At 58.3% G+C, this 21,566-nt stretch overlaps 1 protein-coding gene and 1 long non-coding RNA gene across 2 annotated transcripts; both read left to right on the plus strand.

Annotated features, from left to right (window-relative positions):
- The first annotated feature begins 1,889 nt into the window (after positions 1–1,889).
- Positions 1,890–5,346, plus strand: LOC119091732 (uncharacterized). Its single transcript, XR_005093431.1, has 3 exons — positions 1,890–1,929; positions 2,466–2,612; positions 5,314–5,346. It is a non-coding gene; the product is annotated as an uncharacterized LOC119091732 (long non-coding RNA).
- An 840-nt stretch (positions 5,347–6,186) lies between these two features.
- LOC119092449 (uncharacterized) lies at positions 6,187–13,950 on the plus strand. The gene is made up of 8 exons (XM_037215411.1): positions 6,187–6,232; positions 7,128–7,190; positions 9,475–9,614; positions 10,322–10,373; positions 10,677–11,038; positions 12,810–12,861; positions 13,115–13,173; positions 13,814–13,950. The coding sequence occupies exons 1-8, from the start codon at positions 6,187–6,189 to the stop codon at positions 13,886–13,888; spliced, it is 849 nt and encodes a 282-aa protein (XP_037071306.1). The 3' UTR covers positions 13,889–13,950.
- The last annotated feature ends 7,616 nt before the right edge of the window (positions 13,951–21,566 follow it).

Consider the following 21,566-nt stretch of genomic DNA (forward strand, 5'->3'; position numbering starts at 1 on the left):
TCAGTATGACAATTTTAGGGAATATCTAACGTATTCGTTATGATGTGAATGATGTGAGTGCTGGCATCTGTCTTAACTTAGCCAAAACATTAGGTCGCATATATTTGTAGTTGTTCTCACTCATCATTTGCACTGTTGGTGTGCATGCATCAAAATATCGGTCTACCCTGACCAATGAAACATGAGAGTCCTGTGCATTACAATTTACCACCATGTGCCCTTAAATTACTTGGTCATCATACCTTATAAAGTCAAATGCAACTATAATCATGAAATTACTTTTCCCTCTAGGTCACACCAATTAAGTGCTGTTGAATGGAATCTCAGGACAACTAGTTGTAGAGGATACAGTATTTGCCACTCATATCCTGGCATTGTTAGGTGCTGTTTTTTTTTGGACTGAAGGCCTTCAACATTCACAGAGGGCCTCAAAGACAGCAGCCAGCACAGTAACAACAGCTTTGCCATTTTTGCCAGCTGGAACAAAACCTGCTTGCAAGAGGATTACCTATTTAGGATAATTTTGTGCTTTTCCAAAAATTGTTGCTGAATGACAAAATTAGTACCAGTTTGTGGCTGACATTATATGCTGTTGCACCACAATTGCCAACATCACGTGCCAGTCACCCAGCACCCTTGAGATTCCTGATTTTTCAGACTGATGGCTGCAAGTCATGTCGGGGCATGTGATGAGTTTGGGCTGCGTGGCACCAGTTTCAGGTGTATACCACTCCAGCATTCTGCCCTGTTGCCACCCGGTGGCCTTCACCAAGGAGCTGAATGCACTCCTACTTCATGGAGCTATGCAACCGGCTCAAATGGCGATCCGGCCGGCGACAGGCCGACCTCCTCCTGCCGCCGGAAGCCGCGTCCCGACATCTGGACGCCGGGCCTGGCGCGCTGGTGTCGGGACGAGCTGCGCGCACCTGCGGCACGTTGCTGGACGAGCCAGCGCTCGAGCGCTAACCGGCGCGCGGCGCATCGCCGCGACGACGGCGATGCGGCCACGGCCAACCTGACTCGCTGCCTGGAGACGAGCTACGATTTGCGGCGCGAGGAAATCCGACCGACGCGGCTGCAGCAGCAGGCGGGCACCAGTGAGCGGCAGGGGGCTGAGGAGCGCGGCCGGTGCGCGGCCGCCGGCGGCGACCACTAACCGCATGAAAGAGGCGCTCCGGGACGCGCTCGAGCTGGGCTATCGGAAGGAGACAGGAGTGGACGGAATTACCGGCGACTGCACGCTCCTGAGACGTCAAGGGCCCATGTGGCTTGGTGGGATGGCTGTCGTCTCGCAACTAATGGAACGCGCTGACAAGAATGCTACCAGAATAATACAGGACAGCCAGTTTTCAACCAGGCTGGATGGCTGGTGTGTGAGACTAATCAAGGCACTACTCATGAATGTGAAGTGCTTGGATGATTGCTATTAGCATAGTTTGTTGGACTTCCTAGCGTGTTGATTGCGAAGCTTGCAGTGACCGGTATAACTGGTCGGTGTGCTTGTTTCGATTTACAACTGTTAACTGGACATGTGCCTATTGCCGCCGATTTCAGCAATGCATTATTTGTGCGCAGTTTTGTCGTTGCCGTGCGTAATTTGGCTACGCTGGGCCACCGTATGGCACGTCCTTTTACTTTTGTGAGAGATCCAGGCGTCGCTCGCCAAAGCCCGCAGCGGACGGTCAGTTTCGCCCGCCGCACCCTGAGCCTTCCCCGCCACCTCCCGTGCCACGTGGTGGTCGCGCCGTCCGTCGACCCGCCGGCCCGCTGACGCCGCGCCAACGCCCGGCAGAGTACCCGCAGCAGGAGCGGCCGGCCGGCGGCCACCCGAGCCTGCGTGACCCGCCGCACGCGGCAGCCGCCGCCGCCCACAGCCAGACGCAGCACATGGCCCGCCAGCCGCGCCGCCCCGTCGACAGGATGGCCAGGGTCAGTGGACGCCGGCGATGGTGCGGGCGGAGCGGCCGCGCCTGGTCCGGTGTCGTGGGGTCTGCGCGCGCCGCGACCACGCCATGCGGTCTGTCTACGGGGCCAGTTGGTTCACACGATACACCTGTGGAGCGGGAGCTGACTCAGTGGCAGCGTTTTGTGCGCGATGGCGGAAGTTGAGATGTAGCGGGATGGGGGGGGGGGGGGGGGGGGGGGACTTACGACAATATGTGCCATTTACGTGCTACGGTCGACTGAACTTTTGTATTCTAAGTGATTATGTCCAATGTGGCTCGGTGTTCCGTTCCTCCATGCTGGCCTCTGACGAGCCTGCAGGACCTCAGACCTGTCGTTTGCCTGTGCAATCTTGTTCATTGTTACGTGCATGATACCAGCAAAAAGTCACATTTAGGCTTTGAACACCCTCGGACGGCGTCCCCTGCGGCGGTCTGATACCACCGTTCCGCCCGCCGGCGCCTGCGCTACCGCGGTCCCCCCGTCGCCAACCCTCTGATACCGAGCGCCCTCCTCCGCAGCCCCCGGGACCCCAGCCGGGCATGCGGCCCGGCGGCGGCTACGGCGGCTTCATCCAGCCGCAGACCAAGGGCAGCGGTGCCATGGGCATCATCATGCCCATCTACACCGTCGGCATCGTCGTATTCTTCCTCTACACCATCATGCGGGTGAGCCGAGGCGCTGTCGGGCGATGGTGGCCCAGCTCGGTGGTTACGGCGTCACGCTCCCATGGGCCAGCCCGTCGTCGCGTTCGTGTCGCCTGCGTCGGCACGAGACAGTCCTCGAACGGAGTGGCTGGGCTTATGACTGCTTGCGTTGCGAGTCGTCGCAGAAAGCGATGACTAGTGCTGGCTACCTGTCGGGAAAGATCTACCATGCCGTTGGCAAGTTTTGATCGCTGTTCGGTTAAAAGGGCGGGAAGGTTATTTGTCAAGGATATCCGCACCAGATGAATTGTTGGAATGCTGGCGAGACAGTGCCCAGTGGCGTGTCCACTGGGGAACAATGCAGATGACACACGGATTCGACCTCGCGATCTTGACGCTGCCCCGGCATGCGCCAGGACGGATCAGATCATTGAACCGTCTGGTCACACGCGCCTCAAATTAGCTTTATGCTCGACATTGCATCGGCCGGCGCGTCCGGACGATGTAACGAGGCTTCCCTGGACATAGCCTCCGCGTCCAGTCCCGAACGACCCGCTTCCTGCGGATGCCCAGCTGTGGTGACGGCTTGACGGCTCGGATACACGCCTGTGTGCCGGTGTGCCGGCACCGATAAGACGTCACCTTGGCATGCCGCCGACGCCGGAGGGGCGGGCCGCACGCCAGCACAGGGCGGCAGAACCGGGGATGACTTTAATTGTGCCTAGGGTGGTTGCAAACGGTCTGCTTTGTCGAAATGTAAGATGGACAGAAGTAGCTGACGCGGAAGAAGAGCACTACTTACAGTTAAGTGTGCGCGATTCCTGACTCCGTGTTGTGGTGTGGCCGTCATCCATTCCGTGGCCGTGGACGATAGCTGTAACGGAAGTCGGCACGGAGTAATAATCACAAGGGGCGTCAGATTAAGGTGCAGCACATTTAGTGTTGTACCTTGCAAATAATGGCCTTATCAGTCGACGGGAGCAGCGGAGTAGTGACCGGAATGTCTGTTTTTCCATCACTGGTGGCGTGCTCACCAGCTGCGCACACATCAGTTCCAGATTAAAATGGAACGTGTGGCACCCGAGAACACAACAGACCCTCTCCGATCGTCCCAAAATAGCACAAACGAGGCCTTCGAAATACTGGTGCTGGTCACAGACCCGTCAGCGGCTCGACGCGCTGCTGGTTTCTATCCGCGGCCGGTGCGCGTGATCCAAAGCGGGCGCCGCTGGCCGCTGTCTGCTGTTGCGAGTGACGTCACTGACCGCCCCACGACGACCGCTGTGCCGCGGTCAGCCGGCCTCGCTCGGCCACCGCCGGCAGCCTGGGATCGGACTGCGAGTGGTGCCCGGCTCCGGCAGCGCACAGGCGCGGGGTGACCGTTCCAGGCGACCGGGGCGCGGCCGAGGCGTGCCCCGGCGCCGCGGCCCTGACTCACCGCTGGCCGTGTCTCCGGCCGGCGTCACGTGACAGCCGGCGGCGCACGACCCGGCCGTCACGTGACCGGCCGGCGCCGGTATTTCGAGCGCTGGCCGTGAGCCAGACGTCGCCGGCCTGCCGGTCACGGCCGCCGTCCGGCGACGCGCCGATCAACACATGCCGCCACGGCTCGTGGCGAGGGGCGCGTGCCGACGCGACCGCCCCGCGGCCGGCCGCTGGTCGCTGATGTGGGGCCGACGACGGACGCGCCGGCAGCGACGACACGCGTCGGACGTGTGTGGCGAAGCGGGTCTGTCGTCTGGTCTGACGCGCGGCTGACGGCGGACGATAAGCCGTGACCGCGAGCGGAGCGGGCTGCCACGCTCCGCGGCCACACGTGAACCGACAGACGACGAGCTGTGGGTGGGTTCGCAGCCGGGCCACCGTGTGCGCGCCGCCCGCCGCTGCGGTGACGCGAGAGCGTGCTGGCGTCTGTGAACAGCCGGCGGCGGCGAACACGACCTCCGACCTTCACCTTCCCCGCCGCCGCCGCCAGTAGGGAGGGGGGGGGGGGGGGGCAGGGGGATGGGCAGCCGCCCGCGGCGTCGCGCTATTTCCACCGGGCCAGCTGGAGACCAGCTCGACAGCCGGCCGGCGGTGAATCGCGCGGTGTCCGCCCCCGCGCCGCAGGCCGCCGCCTGCACGGGATGTGGGCTGGATTCCACGCGCGGTACTCCTCAGCACGAAGCAATGCCATGTCTGTAATACGCCGAGACATGTAGTGAAAGCAACGGCATTTCGATGCTGTCATGCCAGGGCTGGTGTGGCACCAAATGCGTTTAAAGAGCACCACCAGCACCACCTGTCGGAAACGATGAAAAAAGTCAGCATGAAGCGCTTCAGCGCGATACACTTGGTCATTCAGCCCCTGCATACATAGTTTATACTCAGGTTGTTTGGCAACACCCCAAGCATATCAGACAAACAAAACTGACGGGCGGTGAGCTGGGTTTCCTGCCATGTGACTAGATATCTTTGCGTTCCATACGCTGACATAGTTGCGTTCTCTGATGTGATACTGATCTCGTCGACCCGGCTTCGCTTTCGTTCCAGGGCTTGGCACGGCGTGATTGGTTGTGTGACATGATTGTTTACCGCTCTGCATAACATATTGTAGGGCGCTTCATGCGCTTGCAACCTCTTATTGATGCATATCATTCTGCTAATGTCTTACCGTACGTTACATCAGTCGCGTGTGCCTGTGTCTTCGCTGACGCCGCGCTGCCGCCGGTTGTCGCGGCAGGTGATGTTCAAGAAGCAGCCGGAGAAGGAGAGCCCTTCTGCCCGCGACGTCGGGCCGCCGCCCGTCTACGGCGGCTATCGCCTGCAGGCGGAGGCGGCCGACGAGCGGGCGCCGGCGCGGCCTCAGCGGGCCGTCGAGCGGCGCACAGCCGCCCCCGTGGCGACGGCCGCGCCGGCCAGACCGGCGCCCGCAGGTCAGGCACGCACTGCAGGCGCCGCCCGTCCGCTGGGCCCGGTCGAAGGAGCGCGCCAGCGGGCCTGGCCGAGCTGTGGCCGGGCCGGGCTCGAGGAGCGAGCGACTGGGGGGCATGTGGGATCGTCGAGTGTAGCTGGGCTGTTTCGTTTTACTGTTGATGAGCGCGATAGGTCATTCTCATGTCATGCTGGGGCTTCCCTGGATCGCTCCTGTCATGTATATGCGTCCCTGCCCTCACGGCACGTGCGTTGGTGAACTACACCAGCACACTAACGGGCATATGCAATAAAATGTAGAATATGCATCTCTGTACTCATGTTACTGCCAGCCTTGTGCAAATGTTCGCTGACCGTCGAAGCTGCTGTGGGGGCCGTGATAATCTCACGTACGCCTTTAAATGATTGCCGCATTTTACCACACGCGATGGCCAGAAAAAAAGCTGGTTCATCTCCATCTCCATCCAGCTGGCGCGGTGGCAGGTCAAAGCTGTGGCCCGGGCCAATGCGAGGGGTCACGTAATCTTCTGAGCAAGCCGCTATATGTCGGTCCCGCAGCTGCCTGGTTCCGTCCCGATGAGCGGCGACCCGTCTTCCCCGCCGCCTGACCGTTGTGTGTCGGTCCCGCTCCACCCCTGGTTCCGTCCCGGTGCGCTGTGAACCGTCTCCCCGCCCCCTGACCATGGTGTGTCGGTCCCGCTCCGCCCCTGGTTCCGTCCCGGTGCGCTGTGAGCCGTCTCCCCCGCCGCCTGACCGTTGTGTGTCGGTCCCGCTCCACCCCTGGTTCCGTCCCGGTGCGCTGTGAACCGTCTCCCCCGCCCCTGACCATGGTGTGTCGGTCCCGCTCCACCCCTGGTTCCGTCCCGGCGCGCTGTGAACCGTCTCCCCCGCCCCCTGACCATGGTATGTCGGTCCCGCCCCGCCCCTGGTTCCGTCCGGTGCGCTGTGAGCCGTCTCCCCCCGCCGCCTGACCGTTGTGTGTCGGTCCCGCTCCACCCTTGGTTCCGTCCCGGTGCGCTGCGAGCCGTCCTCCCCGTCGCCTGACCGTGGTCGTCCCGCCCCGCCCCTGGTTCCGGCCCGACGGCGGTGACGTTCCCCTCCCCCGCTGCCGCCTAACCGTGGCGTGTCGGCCCCGCCCCGCCCCTGGTTCCGCCCCGACGACGGTGACGTCCATCCCCCCCCCCCATCCCGCCGCCTGACCGTGGCGTGTCGGCCCCGCCCCGCCCCTGGTTCCGCCCCGACGACGGTGACGTCCATCCCCCCCCCCTCCCGCCACCTAACCGGGGCGTGGCGGCCCTGCCCCGCCCCTGGTTCCGCCCCGACGGCGGTGACGTCCATCCCCCCCTCCCGCCACCTAACCGGGGCGTGGCGGCCCCGCCCCGCCCCTGGTTCCGCCCCGACGACGGTGACGTCCATCCCCCCCCCCATCCCGCCGCCTGACCGTGGCGTGTCGGCCCCGCCCCGCCCCTGGTTCCGCCCCGACGACGGGTGACGTCCATCCCCCCCCCCCTCCCGCCACCTAACCGGGGCGTGGCGGCCCCGCCCCGCCCCTGGTTCCGCCCCGACGGCGGTGACGTTCTCCTCCCCCCGCTGCCGCCTAACCGTATTGTGTCGGTCCCGCAGTCGCCGCCGCCAAGGAGGTGGCCGTGGAGAGCAGACCGGAGCAGGCCATCCCGCTGCCGCCAGGTGAGCTCACCTGGTCTGGTACGGCGGGCCGCGCCGGCCGGCAGCGGCGACAGCCCGGCCATCGCTCGACTCAGCCCCGCGGCCAGCCGGGGAAATGGGACACCGCGGCAATCAGCGTACCTTCTTTTGGAGCAGCACGCACCATGGCTTTGTTTTTTTTGTTCGGTGTCACGAGCGATGCACAAGTTTTGGTACTTTTCAGTTCTTGCGCCGCGAATACAATAAGAACGTTGGAGCTGAGAAAGAGAAACGACAACAAACGAAATGGTTTCAGCCACTCGCATTCGAAGTTGGCCAGCAGTTATTGCTCGACTTATTTCAAGAGTACTGTATATTCCGCTTTGGTAATTAACTTCTACCGAACCGATGTCCCATTTTGGTCTTACATGCAATCTTTTTATTCTAGCTATGCGTGATACTGTCCCTGTATTCAGGCTCTGCATATATGAACAGCCATGACATCATTGTATTATGCAGTTTTCTCACCGTGCTTGCGCGCTGCATACAGCCAAACATCGCTTGGGATATACCGTGAGGTTCCGTTACAGTTCGCTGAGCGTGACAAATGCCCATGCGAAAGGTCTGCGTGGGGTGGTTCCGTGGTCACATGCTTTCAATGCTTGCGAGAAGCTGGTGATCGAGATAACTAATGTCTTCATGATTTCCTCGTTTCGCTGCCCCTCAAACAAAGGCGAAAATCATGACAAGAAGGAAGTTAAACAAAGTGAGTAGTCAGTGTGATCCGAGTGATTGAGATGCCCCGTAGATGGGTGAGATCAGCAAATACTTTGCAAGTAAGAAACCCCCATGATATGTTTGTGTGTTATGCGTCGAGCGCTTTTCGGTCTTACGTTATTTCGGTACGTCCCGTCTGCGTGGAGACAGCATAAGTTAAGCATACATTGAGGTTCCAGCGGTTTGCAAATACATAGTCCATTAGACATCCAACGTCTGGGAAAGGCAGTGGCATGCTCGCTGCTCTTATTGGGATAACATGTTCAGACGCGAATCACTGTACGTGTAGCCACTTGTGAACTGCAGGTTCACCCCGCTCATTGGCTTCGTAAGCTAATGCCGGTGGGAGGGTACTGATACTCTATTATCACCGGCTGACATTCGGAGGAGTCTGGGCCGGACCCGCGTCAGTGCAGCCCCTGCAGAGGAGGGTGACACACGGACCTTCCTTCCCCCGGCGCGCAGGGAACAGATATTAGCTATTGCCTTCTGCTGTCCCGGCGGCGAGGACCGATAACGGCCATCACTCCCCCCTCCCCTAGCGGGGATGACGAGATTGACCCTCGCTCTCTGCCCGGCAGGGGAGGCTGAAACTGATCCTGACTTTCCCCCTTAGAGGAGGCTGAGATTGATCCTCTCCCCGGCAGAGGAGGCTGAGACTGACCCTCCCTTCCCCCGGCAGAGGAGGCTGAGACTGACCCTGACTTCCCCGGCAAAGTAGGCTGAGACTGACCCTCCCTTCCCCCGGCAGAGGAGGCTGAGACTGACCCTGACTTCCCCCGCCATAGGAGGCTGAGATTGATCCTCCCTTCCCCCGGCAGAGGAGGCTGAGACTGATCCTCCCTTCCCCCGGCAGAGGAGGCTGAGATTGACCCTCGCTCTCTGCCCGGCAGAGGAGGCTGAGATTGATCCTCCCCCCGACAGAGGAGGCTGAGACTGACCCTCCCTTCCCCCGGCAGAGGAAGCTGAGATTGATCCTCCCTTCCCCCGGCAGAGGAGGCTGAGATTGATCCTCCCTTCCCCGGCGGAGGAGGCTGAGATTGACCCTCGCTCTCTGCCCGGCAGAGGAGGCTGAGATTGATCCTCCCCCGACAGAGGAGGCTGAGACTGGCCCTCCCTTCCCCCGGCAGAGGAGGCTGAGACTGACCCTGACTTCCCCGGCAAAGTAGGCTGAGACTGACCCTCCCTTCCCCCGGCAGAGGAGGCTGAGACTGACCCTGACTTCCCCCGCCATAGGAGGCTGAGATTGATCCTCCCTTCCCCCGGCAGAGGAGGCTGAGATTGATCCTCCCTTCCCCCGGCGGAGGAGGCTGAGATTGACCCTCGCTCTCTGCCCGGCAGAGGAGGCTGAGATTGATCCTCCCTTCCCCCGGCAGAGGAGGCTGAGATTGATCCTCCCTTCCCCCGGCGGAGGAGGCTGAGATTGACCCTCGCTCTCTGCCCGGCAGAGGAGGCTGAGATTGATCCTCCCCCCGACAGAGGAGGCTGAGACTGACCCTGACTTCCCCCGCCATAGGAGGCTGGGACTGACCCTCCCTTCCCCCAGCAGAGGAGGCTGAGATTGACCAGCTGCGCCGCCGACTGGAGGACACGGAGCGCGCCATGGAGCGCATCATGAAACAGATGAGCACCGTCTCACAGAAGCTGAACGCCGCCAAGATCAGCTCCAACATCCGAGCACTGAAGCAGGTGAGTGACACTGGGAGACCGAGTTCCAAGTGGACCTGAGTTCTGAGGCAGGCCTGGACTTTCTTGCTCGGACTGACGACATATCACCCAGCGGACGGCAGTCACGACTTGTGTCCCGTAAAAGGACACAAGCCAGCCGGCCGCCACACTGGCCATAATGCTGCTAGTGAGAGATAAGGCCTGACGCCAGAGTCGATCTTGCCGAGTTTTTGTTCTGTCGGGATTGGTGTTTGTGCAGGAGTCGTCTTTGCACTGTTGATCATTACTGGTGGAGCTCTGCCACTGGTATGGACGCATGGATCACGCAAAGCCAGTTATATTGTTGTGGTTTACTCTGGGCTTTGGTGCTTTTGTGTAAAGATAGGCACATGCCCTTTCACTTTTGGCGTCCCTTACGGCTCACTGGTGGTTTTGAATGATGCTGTGTTTACCCGTTTGCTGCCTAAGGAGAGCGATCCAGACGCCAAGGTAAGGCTTGGTCTGTGCTGGGCCACCCCGATCCAACGTTGGCTGGCATCCTAGCACAGACGACCACTAGTGGTGTATGCACATTTTCGTTCGTCTGCGGCCATCTGCTGCCAAGTAATCTTGTCTAAAATGGGAAGCATCTGAATCACTGCAACGCACCGAGAGTTAGATCACGGTGGAGCGCGCGGCGAGCGAGTGCCGCGACCTGTTCTGACCCGCGCCGGGCGCCTCTTTACAAGCGTGCGATGGACGACGAGCCGGCTGTCGACGGCGACCGGGAGGTGAGCCCGCGCGCCCCGCCCTCCCGACCAACAGCGCACACCATGTCAGGGGTCACCCGGTGCTGTCGGCCGGCGGCAGCGGGTCATGCAGCGACGTGTTCCCCTCCCCCCTCCCACCGCCCCGCCTGAGCACACGTGGCTCGAACTCGGACAGCACGGGTGAGGTAGATGGCGCCGCCCTGAAGACTGTTGCCTAACTGTCAGCCTCCGCAGTGCGTGACGCTGCGCGGACATCGCGTGCGTCGCTGCGGCCGACGCTGGCGGCGTCGGCGTCGCGCCACGCCCCGTAACCTCCGCCCCCGTCCGCCGGCAGGAGCTGTGGGGTTCGGGCCCGACTCACTGGCGTCGGAGAGTCTCGCCACGGACTACTCGCTTTCGCTGGACTCGCGCGGCCAGGTACTGCCCGACCCGTCACTCTACACGTACAGCCTAGACACGGGCTACACAGCGTCGGCGCCGCCCACTCGCGACGAGACGGGCTCAGTAGCGACGGCCTTCAGCCGGCTGGCGCGCTCCGTCAGCCAGCTCAGCCTCGAACTGGAGACGGCGCCCGGCGACGACGACGCCTCGCTACCGGCCGAGACGGGCGCCGAGCTGTCCGAGCTGGCCGACGGCGAGGAGGCGGCCGACCTGCTGGACGGCGTCGACGAGCTCCGCCACGACGGCCCGAATGCGGTACGTCGGTTCGCCAGCCTGGAGGCACTGCGCGGCCGGGTGGCCGAGGCGACGCGCGAGACGGCGCCGCCCGACCGCGAGGTGCCGCCACGCGACAGCGCCGCGGACGGGGAGGCGGAGCCGCAGCCGGCCTGGGAAGGCGAGCAGGGGCCGGGCGCCAGTCCCACCGGCGCTTCTGCCGTCTCCTCCGGGCCCGCTGGCGGCGCCGACTCGCCCGGACCGCGGCCTGCGGCGAATCTGTCTGGGGATACGCCCGCGGGGACCGGCGCGTCGGCAGGTATTGCCGCGCCGTCCGGCCACGCTGACCGCTCAGCTCTGGCTCCTCTGACCCCCGCTCTGGCCCTCTGACCCCCGCTCTGGCCCCGCTGACCCTCGCTCTGGCCCCTCTGACCCCCGCTCCTCCAGCGGTCGTTCGGCCGTCTCGCCCTCGTCCGACTCGTTCTCCACCCCGCGCGTTATCGTGCTCGGCCTGCGCACCAAGCACACGCCGGAGCGCGAGCCGCGCTCGGTGTCGTTCCGGCTGGGGGGCGACGCGGGCCAGGTGCTGGCCTCGTGCCGGCTGGACGCCGCCGGGCTGCCGCCCCAGTCGGCGGTCATGATCCGCCGAGACGGAGACACGCGCCGGCCGTGACGGCGTCGCAGACCGGGCCGCCTGCAGACCAAGCTGGAGCTGGAGATCGCCGGCATGGAGGCGACGGCGCCGCCGCCGCGCACCGCCTGGACGGCCCGTCTGCAGGCCGCCGTGAGCGCCGACCGGCTGAGCGAGCTGCGAGCCGTTGCCGAAGCCGGCGCCGGAGCTGGCGGCAGCGCTCGCTGCTGATCTAACGCCGACGCTGGCTGCGAGTCTAACGCCGACACTGGCTTGCGAACCTAACGCCGACACTGGCTCAGAGTCTAACGCCGACGCTGGCTGCAAATCTAACGCCGACACTGGCTCCGGGTCGTACCCGACGCTGGCTCCGAGTCTTGCACCGAGATTGCCGTGTGACATCGGGTTGGGAGCTTGGCGCTGACGCCAACACTGACGCAGTGGCACCGGCTTGTGTTTGGTGGCGGGCGCTGGCTGCGGTCGTGATGACGTTGCTGTCTGCACGGCCTCTGCTGTTCCCTGCGTGTTCTGGTAACTCGCCGTCAGCCTGAGGACAGTGCGCCCACCCCCGCCGAAGGATTTTGACTGCCCGGCCCATGTTGAGTCGTGGTCTGGCTCTTGCCACTGCTTGCTATCTCTATGTCTAACGCCATGAACTAGTCCTTCCGGTTCATTCCAGTAATACCATGACCTGCCATATATGTCACATTTTATTGACACTGTCTTGCGTGCACAATGACATTTGGGTTGCATTTTGTGAAATGAAACAACCTAAATTGTCTTCCGACGTGGGGCTGAATGTGGCTGGTCTTGCTACTAATGTGCGTCTTGCACCAAATATGCAACGCTTTTTTTTGGAAAGTCCTTGCGATCTTGATATCAAAACAAACGCATGTGCGGAGCAAAATGTTCCATTTGATTCATGCTATCATGCTAGTTGAAGCTTAAGTTGTACAGTTTTATAGCTGGCAAGCTGAATGAACTTTTACCTATTGTTCTCAGAAACCCGGTTGTATGAACTCCCTAGTGTTATTCTCGAAAACCGTACCCCGAAGAGTACGTCAGTTTGTTGACAACCATTTAAGGTCGCTAATGTTGCAGTTGTAACGGGTTGTATACAGCAGCTGCAGTTGGTGATTATTCTCACCGCCGTGTTCTGATTCGAGCTCGCCGCTGTTTCAGACGGAGACGTCGCTGGCTTCAATTGAGGATGATCTGAGAAGGGCATCACTGGGTGAGTGATACCATGGTGTGACGGGCAGCCTGTGTGACACTGCCACTTGTCGGACGCGGCGAGACGCGGTACCTTTTGCACCATTCGGGTCTGCATTGCGGTTCAAATGCACGCGCTTCACGCACCGTAATAAACTCAGTATATCCAATCTCCAACTTAGGTGACCCACCATCTTAGACGAGCAGCAGATGAACCGGATGATGTTCTGCCGTCCAGATGTGCTATTTCCATGATCGCATTCCTTTCCTTGCAGCCTTGAAGAACGCCAATACTAGGGCGGCAGGAGGCTCAAATGGAAAGGACATACCTGAGGTAACGGTGCCGTGTTATGGACGGCGCAACCTGTGTTTCTAATCAGTTCTGTCTCTCCTTTTCAAAATTTAGTTGATCCTATCGCTCTATCCAGTGAGGTCCATTATGCGACTTGTCGGGCGTGTTATCTTCACGTTTGTCTTTGGGGTTGGCTTATGCACGACAATCGCCCTTTAACCCACACCGACATCGTTATCTGCGCGTCAAGCCACAACATCTCATACATCCGTGGAGAGAGTACAGGTCATGTATCTCCGTTATGTGTTGGTGTGTGGGGTTGTGTTTATTTATAATCCGCGATGTATTCGTTAGTTCTGACGAGCCGAGCGTTTGCTTTTGCGTCAGTCCGGCGCGATGGGAAGGGGAGGCGCCGCAGTGGTTTTCGGTGCCTGGCGCCGTGTCGTGATGTTTGCCAGTCTGTAACCACGGCCCGGGTGCTATTTTGCGCTACCCACGGCACTCTGGCGTAGGTGGTGTCTCACTGGAGTGCATTTGATTCGTGGATCAGGGTTCTCGAAAAAGTACATGTTATGTGCTACACGATAGAATGGACGACACCAACACAATAGACAGCGAAGACGGATGCCGCCACAGATGAGACTCGGCCCGTGCCGTGACCTGCCCCTCCGGTGGTCGACAGGTCCCTCCGCCGCGGGAGAACGCTCCTGCCGACGGCGCCGCCGTTCAGCGGATACAAGAGCTGCCGCAGTCGTGAAGCAGCGCCACCCTCGGCGCGGCGGCCAGCGGCGCGCCAGGCCGGCCCGCTCGCTGGCGTCGCATACCCCCAGCCGGGTGCCCTGCTCTGCGGCCGCCGAGCGCGCGCCCAGGCCGGGCGCGGCGGCTGAGCTCCGGTCGGGCCGCAGTGGTCGTGCTCAGCCCGGACGTAGCGGCGCGGCCCCGCTGAGAGGGCCGCGCGTAGCGGTAGCGTCCCTCCCCGTAGTGCCCACACTCCCGCGACGCTCCCACCTCAGTGCGACGGAGCGCTCGCGCCTCGTCGCGCTTCTCCGGGTAGTCGGCGCCGCCGTAGCAGGCGCGCGCGGTGACCCCCCTACCCCTAGCGCTAGCCAACCGTGCCGCTCACCGTCGGCCGGCCTTAGCTACGCCCCCGTAGCCGTAGATCTCATCGCCATTCTAGTCGAACCCGCGCCCTTTCATGCGCGTTTCGCTCTCATGCTCGCTCGTCAATCGCGAGTTGGATTGTTGGCCGCCTGGCGGCGCAGTCATCGCCCCCTATCGGTTGGGTTTATGTGTGCATCTGGAACGGGTTTTGTTGTGTTCTGGCGTTACCCAGGAAACCATGGCGCGGAAGCAGAGGCAGATGATCCAAATTCGCGTAACTCAGGCGGTGCGTAAGCTGGATCAAAAGTCGAGCGGCGTTCCCAAATAACGGAACACGAGCGCGCGTCGCGTCCCAACGACACGTGCATCCGCTGAAGTTGAGAACTCGGCAACTTTTGCGTCGGCCTGCACACCCTTGGCGTACGCGCGCTGGAATTCGCGCCGTCCAAGCACTTAATAGCTGCCGACGCACATCACCGGCGGGACGTGACCAGGCGTCAGCCGTGTCTGGGTCGGAAGGCTGCGTTGCCGGCGCGCTGTGGCACGTCCCGTCAGTACTGACGCCTGCGACAGCGCCGTCGGCGCGCGGTCGACTAGTCAAGCGTGCAATACAATCTTCAAATGGGTGTGAATGTTTGCTGGCGACGGTGTATGAGTGGAGCGGTGTCACACGGACGGCCGGTTCGCCGGGCATCGAACCAGCCGCGCTGAACAGGGCCGCCCAAATGTCCCGCGAATCGATGCGTGACAGGTACCGGGCACCTACTACTGGTGGTAGTGACTAGGCAGAGCCCAAGTGCCCCGCGAATCGGTACGTAACAGGTACCGGGCACGCACTACTGGTACGTACAGGTACTGGGCACGTACTTCTGGTGGTAGTGACTAGGCAAAAACTGATTCAGTTGTTTTCTCGCATTTATTTAGAGCCTTCACCCAGCATTTTGTAATGTGCAGGCGTGTATACAGTACACGGATGCCATCGGCCTCGTACTCGGCGGGATGGTTTGGGTCGGAAGGCTGAAACCCTGCTCGTAGAATCACTGGGGCAGCTAAACTCAATGTTTCGTTTCTTTTATCGGCGAACCTATTGGCGATGAATGAAACATGCGATCCTCAGCAGAGGAATGTCTCGCACGGAGCACTCCGTTGTTCCCAGGGCCGTAAGGCGCAGCTAAGTGCACCAAATAGACTCCGCACGCGCTCGGAGAAGGGGTAAGGACATTCCCGCGGAATATACACGAGCTTGCAAGCTCATCTCCTCCGTGCCTCCTCACTGTGGCGCCAGACAGACGAGGCGCCCTTGGCACGGCCGAGAATGCCATGCTGTGGCACACTGAGCCGACGATATGCTGGAGGAGGGCGCGCCTGCACAGTTGCGCGCCCGTCGAGGCGTCGCGTCCGCGGTCACGCCACTCCGAGATGCCAACGAGGCGTGGCGGGTCGCGAGCCGGCGAGCAGAGCCAGCCGGCAGCCCCACGACCGTCAGAGAAGACGGCCGCGCCTGGGGTGGAGCCACGGGCCGGACCGGGCGGGTAAACCAGCACTAGCACTAGTCGTCCTCACGGTATCGGCCAGACCAGTGAAACACCGGCCCCGACGCACCAGGACGCCCGACGGTCCCGGCTTCACAGGGTCCGTCCGTCGCGGCTCAGCCGCCACCATGCGCCGCTCGGCGGCCGTCACAGCCGACAGCTGACGTCGGACAGTGTCAGTAGTTGCCGCACCTGCGTGCCAGCATGGCGCGGGTGGCTTCGGAGAGCTCCGGCGACTGGAGCGTGGAGCTCGCGTCACCCCAAGGGGCCATGTCGCGCGTCAGCAGGTCACGCGAGTAACACGACAGCTCAGGAGAGGGCGTGGCCGGCTTGGCCCGGCCCATGTGCAGCATGGCGCGGTGGTCTCGGACAGCTTGGGCGACTCGAGGGTACCGCTCGCTCCCCACGGGACCCTCTTGCGCGTCGGGTCGGCGGGCGGCTCCGCCCCCCGCTGGTCGCGTCAGCAAGCTTCGCGTGTAAGACGACAGCTCCGGAGAAGGCGTGGGGGGCTTCTTGGAGCACCGCGGCCGGGGCGGCGGCCGGTGCCGTCTCCTCGGGTGTCGCCTCCAGCAGTGGCCGGTTCTCCTTGGCCGGCGGCACGCGCGGTAGCGTCGAACGTCGCTTCACCCAGAGGCCCGGGGTCACCTCCAGCGCATCGTTGCCCGGCGGGCGGCGGCAGGCCGCGCGGCGCCGGCGACGGCCGACCCAGGGGCGGAAGCGCGATCCGACCGAAGTTGAGCAGCGCCGTGCGTCACCCGTGTCGTCCTCAGTGGCGCCCAGCTGGCCGACTGGCGTCAGCAGCGCGCGCTCGCGGCGGAGTGGGCGCCGGCGCCGGCGCGCGCCCACGCCGGCTCGCGGGCGGCGACCGGCGCTGGCCGGCGGCCGGTGCTCAGCAGCGGCCGCTGTCGTTCGGCTGCCGGCGTCTTGACCCGGCCTGTGCCGCGCAGCATCTGCACGGTCATCTCACTCAGCTGGACGTCCTCGGGCGTGTCGAGCGTGAGGATCGGCGGCGGCCGCGCCACGCTCCCGCCCGGCTCCTTCGGCTCCTCCCGCTCCGCCGCCTCCTCAGGTTTCTTCTCCGGCTCCGGCGCCTCCTCCTCCGGCGGCGGCGGCGGCGGCGGCGGCTCATACCCGTACTGCGCCAGATAGGCCGTCATGCGTCGAGATCGCCGCGTCGCTCTTCGGTGAAGGCAGTGGCGGCCGAGACGAGGCCGTGCAGGGCGGTACCGTCCGCCTGCTCCGTGTTGAGGGCCGCCTCGGCGCGCCGGCGCAGCTCGTCGATCTCGGCGCGCATGGCTAACACCGTCGGCTCCGCGTCATGCTGCACGAACGCCACCAGGGTCGCGCCGGCCGCGGCGCAGGGTTGCCATCTCGTGGTCCACGCGACGCGCCACGCCCGCAGCTCGTCGAAGACGGACGGCGCTGCCTCGCCCCTGCCAGGCAGAAGGGTGTAAATCCATCCAAGAGTGGGGATCGCGCTGAGTTGGGGGGGGGGGGGGGGAGGGGGGCGGGGGGCGCCACCATCACCGCAATGCTCTTATGCTGTCCTTTTTGGGGAAGGGGATGCTCCAACTGCCTGGTCACATTGCCTGCCCAATTTCAGCTACTTTGTTAGGGCAAAAGTGAATTGCATTGTGTTAAAACAGTGTCTTCCATGCTCTGGTCCCATTCAATTTTCCATTGCTATGTGACAGCAAACCATTGCTGTAGTTCTAAAAAACTACAAAACACTTAAAACTTACATCTTCTCCAAAATACAAACTGGATGGAAGGTAAGCCCGAAATTACATCTACATCACACCACAAAGTAGCTGAGCTACAAGCTAGCTGAAAGCAATTTAAAATAACACTTGGTTGCTAGTCAATCCCAAGCCAGGGAAGTGCATTGCATTTCTACCTGGCTCATTAGTGCACATAATGGTATTAGTTCAGCAATTGTACAGAACATAATGCTTTATATCCAGTAATGGCCAATGGGCATGAGCACAGCACATCACTAATGTGATCATGGAGCAGATTCCAACCACTGATGCCAACTGGGGTTATGGGGTTTAGAACCCAACAATGTTGGGACACATTGAGATGTCTCAGGTTGCCCTTATAACAAACCACATTGAGGTGCACCAGACCACTACAAACTTGGACAATGGGCCACAGCACAGCAAGTCCTCTATTTCCAGTCTTTCCAAGATATGGGGCTTTACAATTGGAGGAGAAAAAGCAAAATAGGGGCACTGCCCAACATGATTCCAGAAGGCCTAGTTGTTAATGTTGGTTCAAAGTACTGCCAAAGAGGGCCAGGTGGGTGAATTAGGCAGTAAACAGTGAAAGTACAAATATATCACTGCTACCAAAGGCTAACACAAAGTACCAGTGCACCATGATATCCAAGTTCCCAACTGGTGATGCCATCAGTACCACACTCTGCACAGTATCAAGACACACATTTAAGCATGTGTTGTGAGGTAAGCTGACATACTTGTGTAGTTTTCCATCAACATCTTCATATCCACAATTATGACAAAGTAATAGTAAATCTAGCATCAAACTCACACCAGACCTGAATCACTGGCAACAAAACAGGTATACCATGTAGCTACTGCTTTCAGATGATGATTTTACTAGAAATTGATTAGTGTGCCAAATGCATAAGTAACATAAATATACTGAATCTGGCACACATGTGCATAATAGACAAACTTTGGGGGGGGGGAAATTTGAGGCAAAATTTTGCTGTACTTTTTAATTAGCTTGGCTGAAAAATATTCTTGACCCATTTTTTATAGCATTACAGGGTAACATCGATCCATGAAATTTGGCTCTCTACATGCAGAAATTGGCAGCAGCAGTGCTCTGACTTAAGACACTCAAATTCACTGTGCATATCTCTGACACAATTGCCACAATGCTGTGGACACTACTAGGCTGGGTTCCACCCTCTTCCTACCCCAGCTGGAATTCAGACCCTCCAAACTTTGAGAAGAAAGTGGGCTGAATCTGAGAAGAAACTTGTTTGTTGACATTTTTGTAGGTTGCATCATTTTTGAATGCTTAGCCCCCTCATTTTGCAAAACAATGCTCTTGGTGATAGACATGTTTGGTACAAAAACTACTTGATGCAATCTTGTCAGATGCATAAACTGTGAAACTTGCTGACCTCCAAGTTTCATAAAATTAAAGCATAACATGCACACACCTTTTATTACCATCATATGGACTCATAAACAAAAAGCAATGCATGAAGCTTGACTGATGCGTACTATGTAGCAATGAATTAGGAATCAAGATATCAAGTCGGATCAGTTTGTTTCCAGCCCACATGCTTTACACGACCCATTTAGAAACGCATATGGTCGTATCCTTGTCGCGTAAAGGCTAATAAGGTCAATACCACCATCCATCTCCACAACTTACTTTTCGGACTCCTGCATTCTACGATCAGACGAATCGTTCGTATCAAACGTAAACTACTCCGTCTCCTAGAATGAAACCACAGGGTACTGTTCAGACCCTCAAATCCCGAACTTCCTTTCCGATCCACAAGGCGCATGCAGTTGCAAGTTACAAATGAACCGCCCAAAATAGTTTGAAAGGTGTTGTATTGCCCTGAGTTTGAAACTTTAGCGTCGAAAATGTACTAGGACAAAAGGTAGCTTTTAGTGGCTCTTTGTTTTAGAGCATTTCAACCCAGTACAGATATGTGATGTTCAAGAAAGGATATTTAAGTAAAGTTGCATTGAAAAGTTGTATTTAAACCGTATTCTTTGTTCGGTTTCTCGTCTTCATCAAAACGCACGTTGAATCAAACGCTTAACTGAAATTTACTTAACTCGAAATTTACGTGAAGATAAGTGCATCGAAGCTTTGGGCGGATTGAAACTCCATCACTGATTAATTTTTGCTGTCTTAGAAAAAATTATGTTATGAGAAATTGTAGCTTTTTCTAATTTTCAGCCCGAAAATAACACAAACTGACCTTTATCAACAAAGTCTAAGTACTGGAAGTTGCTTCTAATATTCGTAACATCTCTATATTGGTGTCGTTTGTTGATAGAGCTGGGGAAAGGGACTCAGTGGGGGACACTGAACATGTGTGGAGGAGCGGTGGGCGGGGGTGGTGTTTTGTGACATATGCCCGGTTTATACTAACCTCCATTGTTTTTTACTTGATAACTAAGTGGTGCGCATGACACTTAGATTGGTGACTTTAAAAGTGTATCTCAAGGACTGAAAGACTGTGTGCTTTAGCTTCATCTCAAGAAGAGCTGTGGAAGTAGAGGTATGTTGAAACGCACCAAATTGTGTGTTAATGGTGTCGGTGTGGTACGCAACGTTTCGTTGTATTGACAACAATGTTGGAGATATCAGAAGTCCTGGGACTGTGGACGTCAACTGATGTATCATGACCCTTCCCCAAAATTGTACCACAAAAATGGGATAAGTAGGATAGGGATTCTGTAAGGTCATGGAATGCGATGTCTTCAAATATGTGACCTAATGACCTTACAAGATGCTGCATCTGAAAGGTAGATAACCTAAGCTGCTGAAGCTGCTCAGGAGCCAAATTTCAAAAAGTGAACTTCACCTTGGACATGTTCTCTGCTGGACATGTCCTTTAATGTATTGGCATACCACATCTTGTGTTGGAGCATAGTACCACATTATGGTGAAAATTGTTTTGTATTTATGCTATTATGCTGGGGAAATTGTCCAGAATTTTGTACATGTTCACCATCAATTTTAGTGTATATGAGAACCAGTGTTTCATGGCATTTTGGTGCAGCTAAGGTAACTTCAGTCAGACATGCTTCAAACAACTTTGGAATGCAAACTTAATCAGATATCTTTCAGCTAAATTTGGCCTTGCCTGAGTTTGGTGCACATGAGAGAGGTGCAGTGCACCAATGCCCTGAAGGCTCTCACATGGTGGATATTTTGCAAGTGTGTGAGAAGGAGCATGTTAAGTGTAATGGTAACACCTGGGCCCCATTTTTTTAAAGCTTGGGCTTGAAAACTTCATTGTGCTGAATTCTTATTTGTTTTGGTGTATAATAATATTTTCAGGATAATTTTGTGCCAAGTTACCCTTACTTCATTATTTTAGCATTATTCCTTCTAACATTGCCTTTCTACATGCTGAAGTTGGTGGCAGAATGTGAAAACTCAAGACTGCACTTAGGTGCTTGTTATCAGAGCTTTGAGTGCTGAGATGTATGAACTTAGTGCTCATTTTTATAAGGTACCTGGATCAAATTGTCTGTGTGGATGGACTGGATTGGACTAATTCTGCCATGTTCATAGTTAGTCAAAAATACCAATCAGCCAGTATGCAGCTGATGCCAGGTTTTGATGGGAGCTTGCTTGGGCACTGGCACAGCCTCAAGCATCAGGCATTTAGGCCCTCAGAAGCAGCTTGTTAAGACCCCTGTCACAATTTGCAGACTGGCCAGTGTTAGTGTGGAGTAGCACTTTATATGCAAGCAAACTGTGCTGAACATTACCTTGTTTTCATTATGTTGTGTTTTGTTAGCAGGGATTTGGAAATATTATATTTGGGATTGCTATGCATTGCAATACATGCCAAATGGTAAGTGGTAAATACATGCCATGGCCATTGACAGTTCCTGTCTGTTATGAAGCCCTGTTTGATGCCTGTTGGCCAAAACTCTATTCTACATGGTTGTAGTTGGCTGCAAATGACAGGTCTTATTTTTTTTAAGATGTTTGATGTTGGTCTCAATGTCACACAAACCCATTGGGTATGCTTACTAGCATGCCTGTCAAGGGGCAATTTGGCATAAG

The sequence above is a fragment of the Pollicipes pollicipes genome, unplaced genomic scaffold, assembly GCF_011947565.3.
Source record: "Pollicipes pollicipes isolate AB1234 unplaced genomic scaffold, Ppol_2.1 Scaffold_3447;HRSCAF=4054_pilon_pilon_pilon, whole genome shotgun sequence".
NCBI lineage: Eukaryota > Metazoa > Arthropoda > Thecostraca > Pollicipedomorpha > Pollicipedidae > Pollicipes > Pollicipes pollicipes.

Coding starts and splice junctions, on each gene's coding strand:
- LOC119092449 (XM_037215411.1), top strand. CDS start 6,187: ATGGTGTGTCGGTCCCGCTCCGCCCCTGGTTCCGTCCCGGTGCGCT. Junction 9,615..10,321: donor ACATCCGAGCACTGAAGCAG/GTGAGTGACACT, acceptor CCTCTTTACAAG/CGTGCGATGGACGACGAGCC. Junction 10,374..10,676: donor CGACCGGGAGGTGAGCCCGC/GCGCCCCGCCCT, acceptor GTCCGCCGGCAG/GAGCTGTGGGGTTCGGGCCC.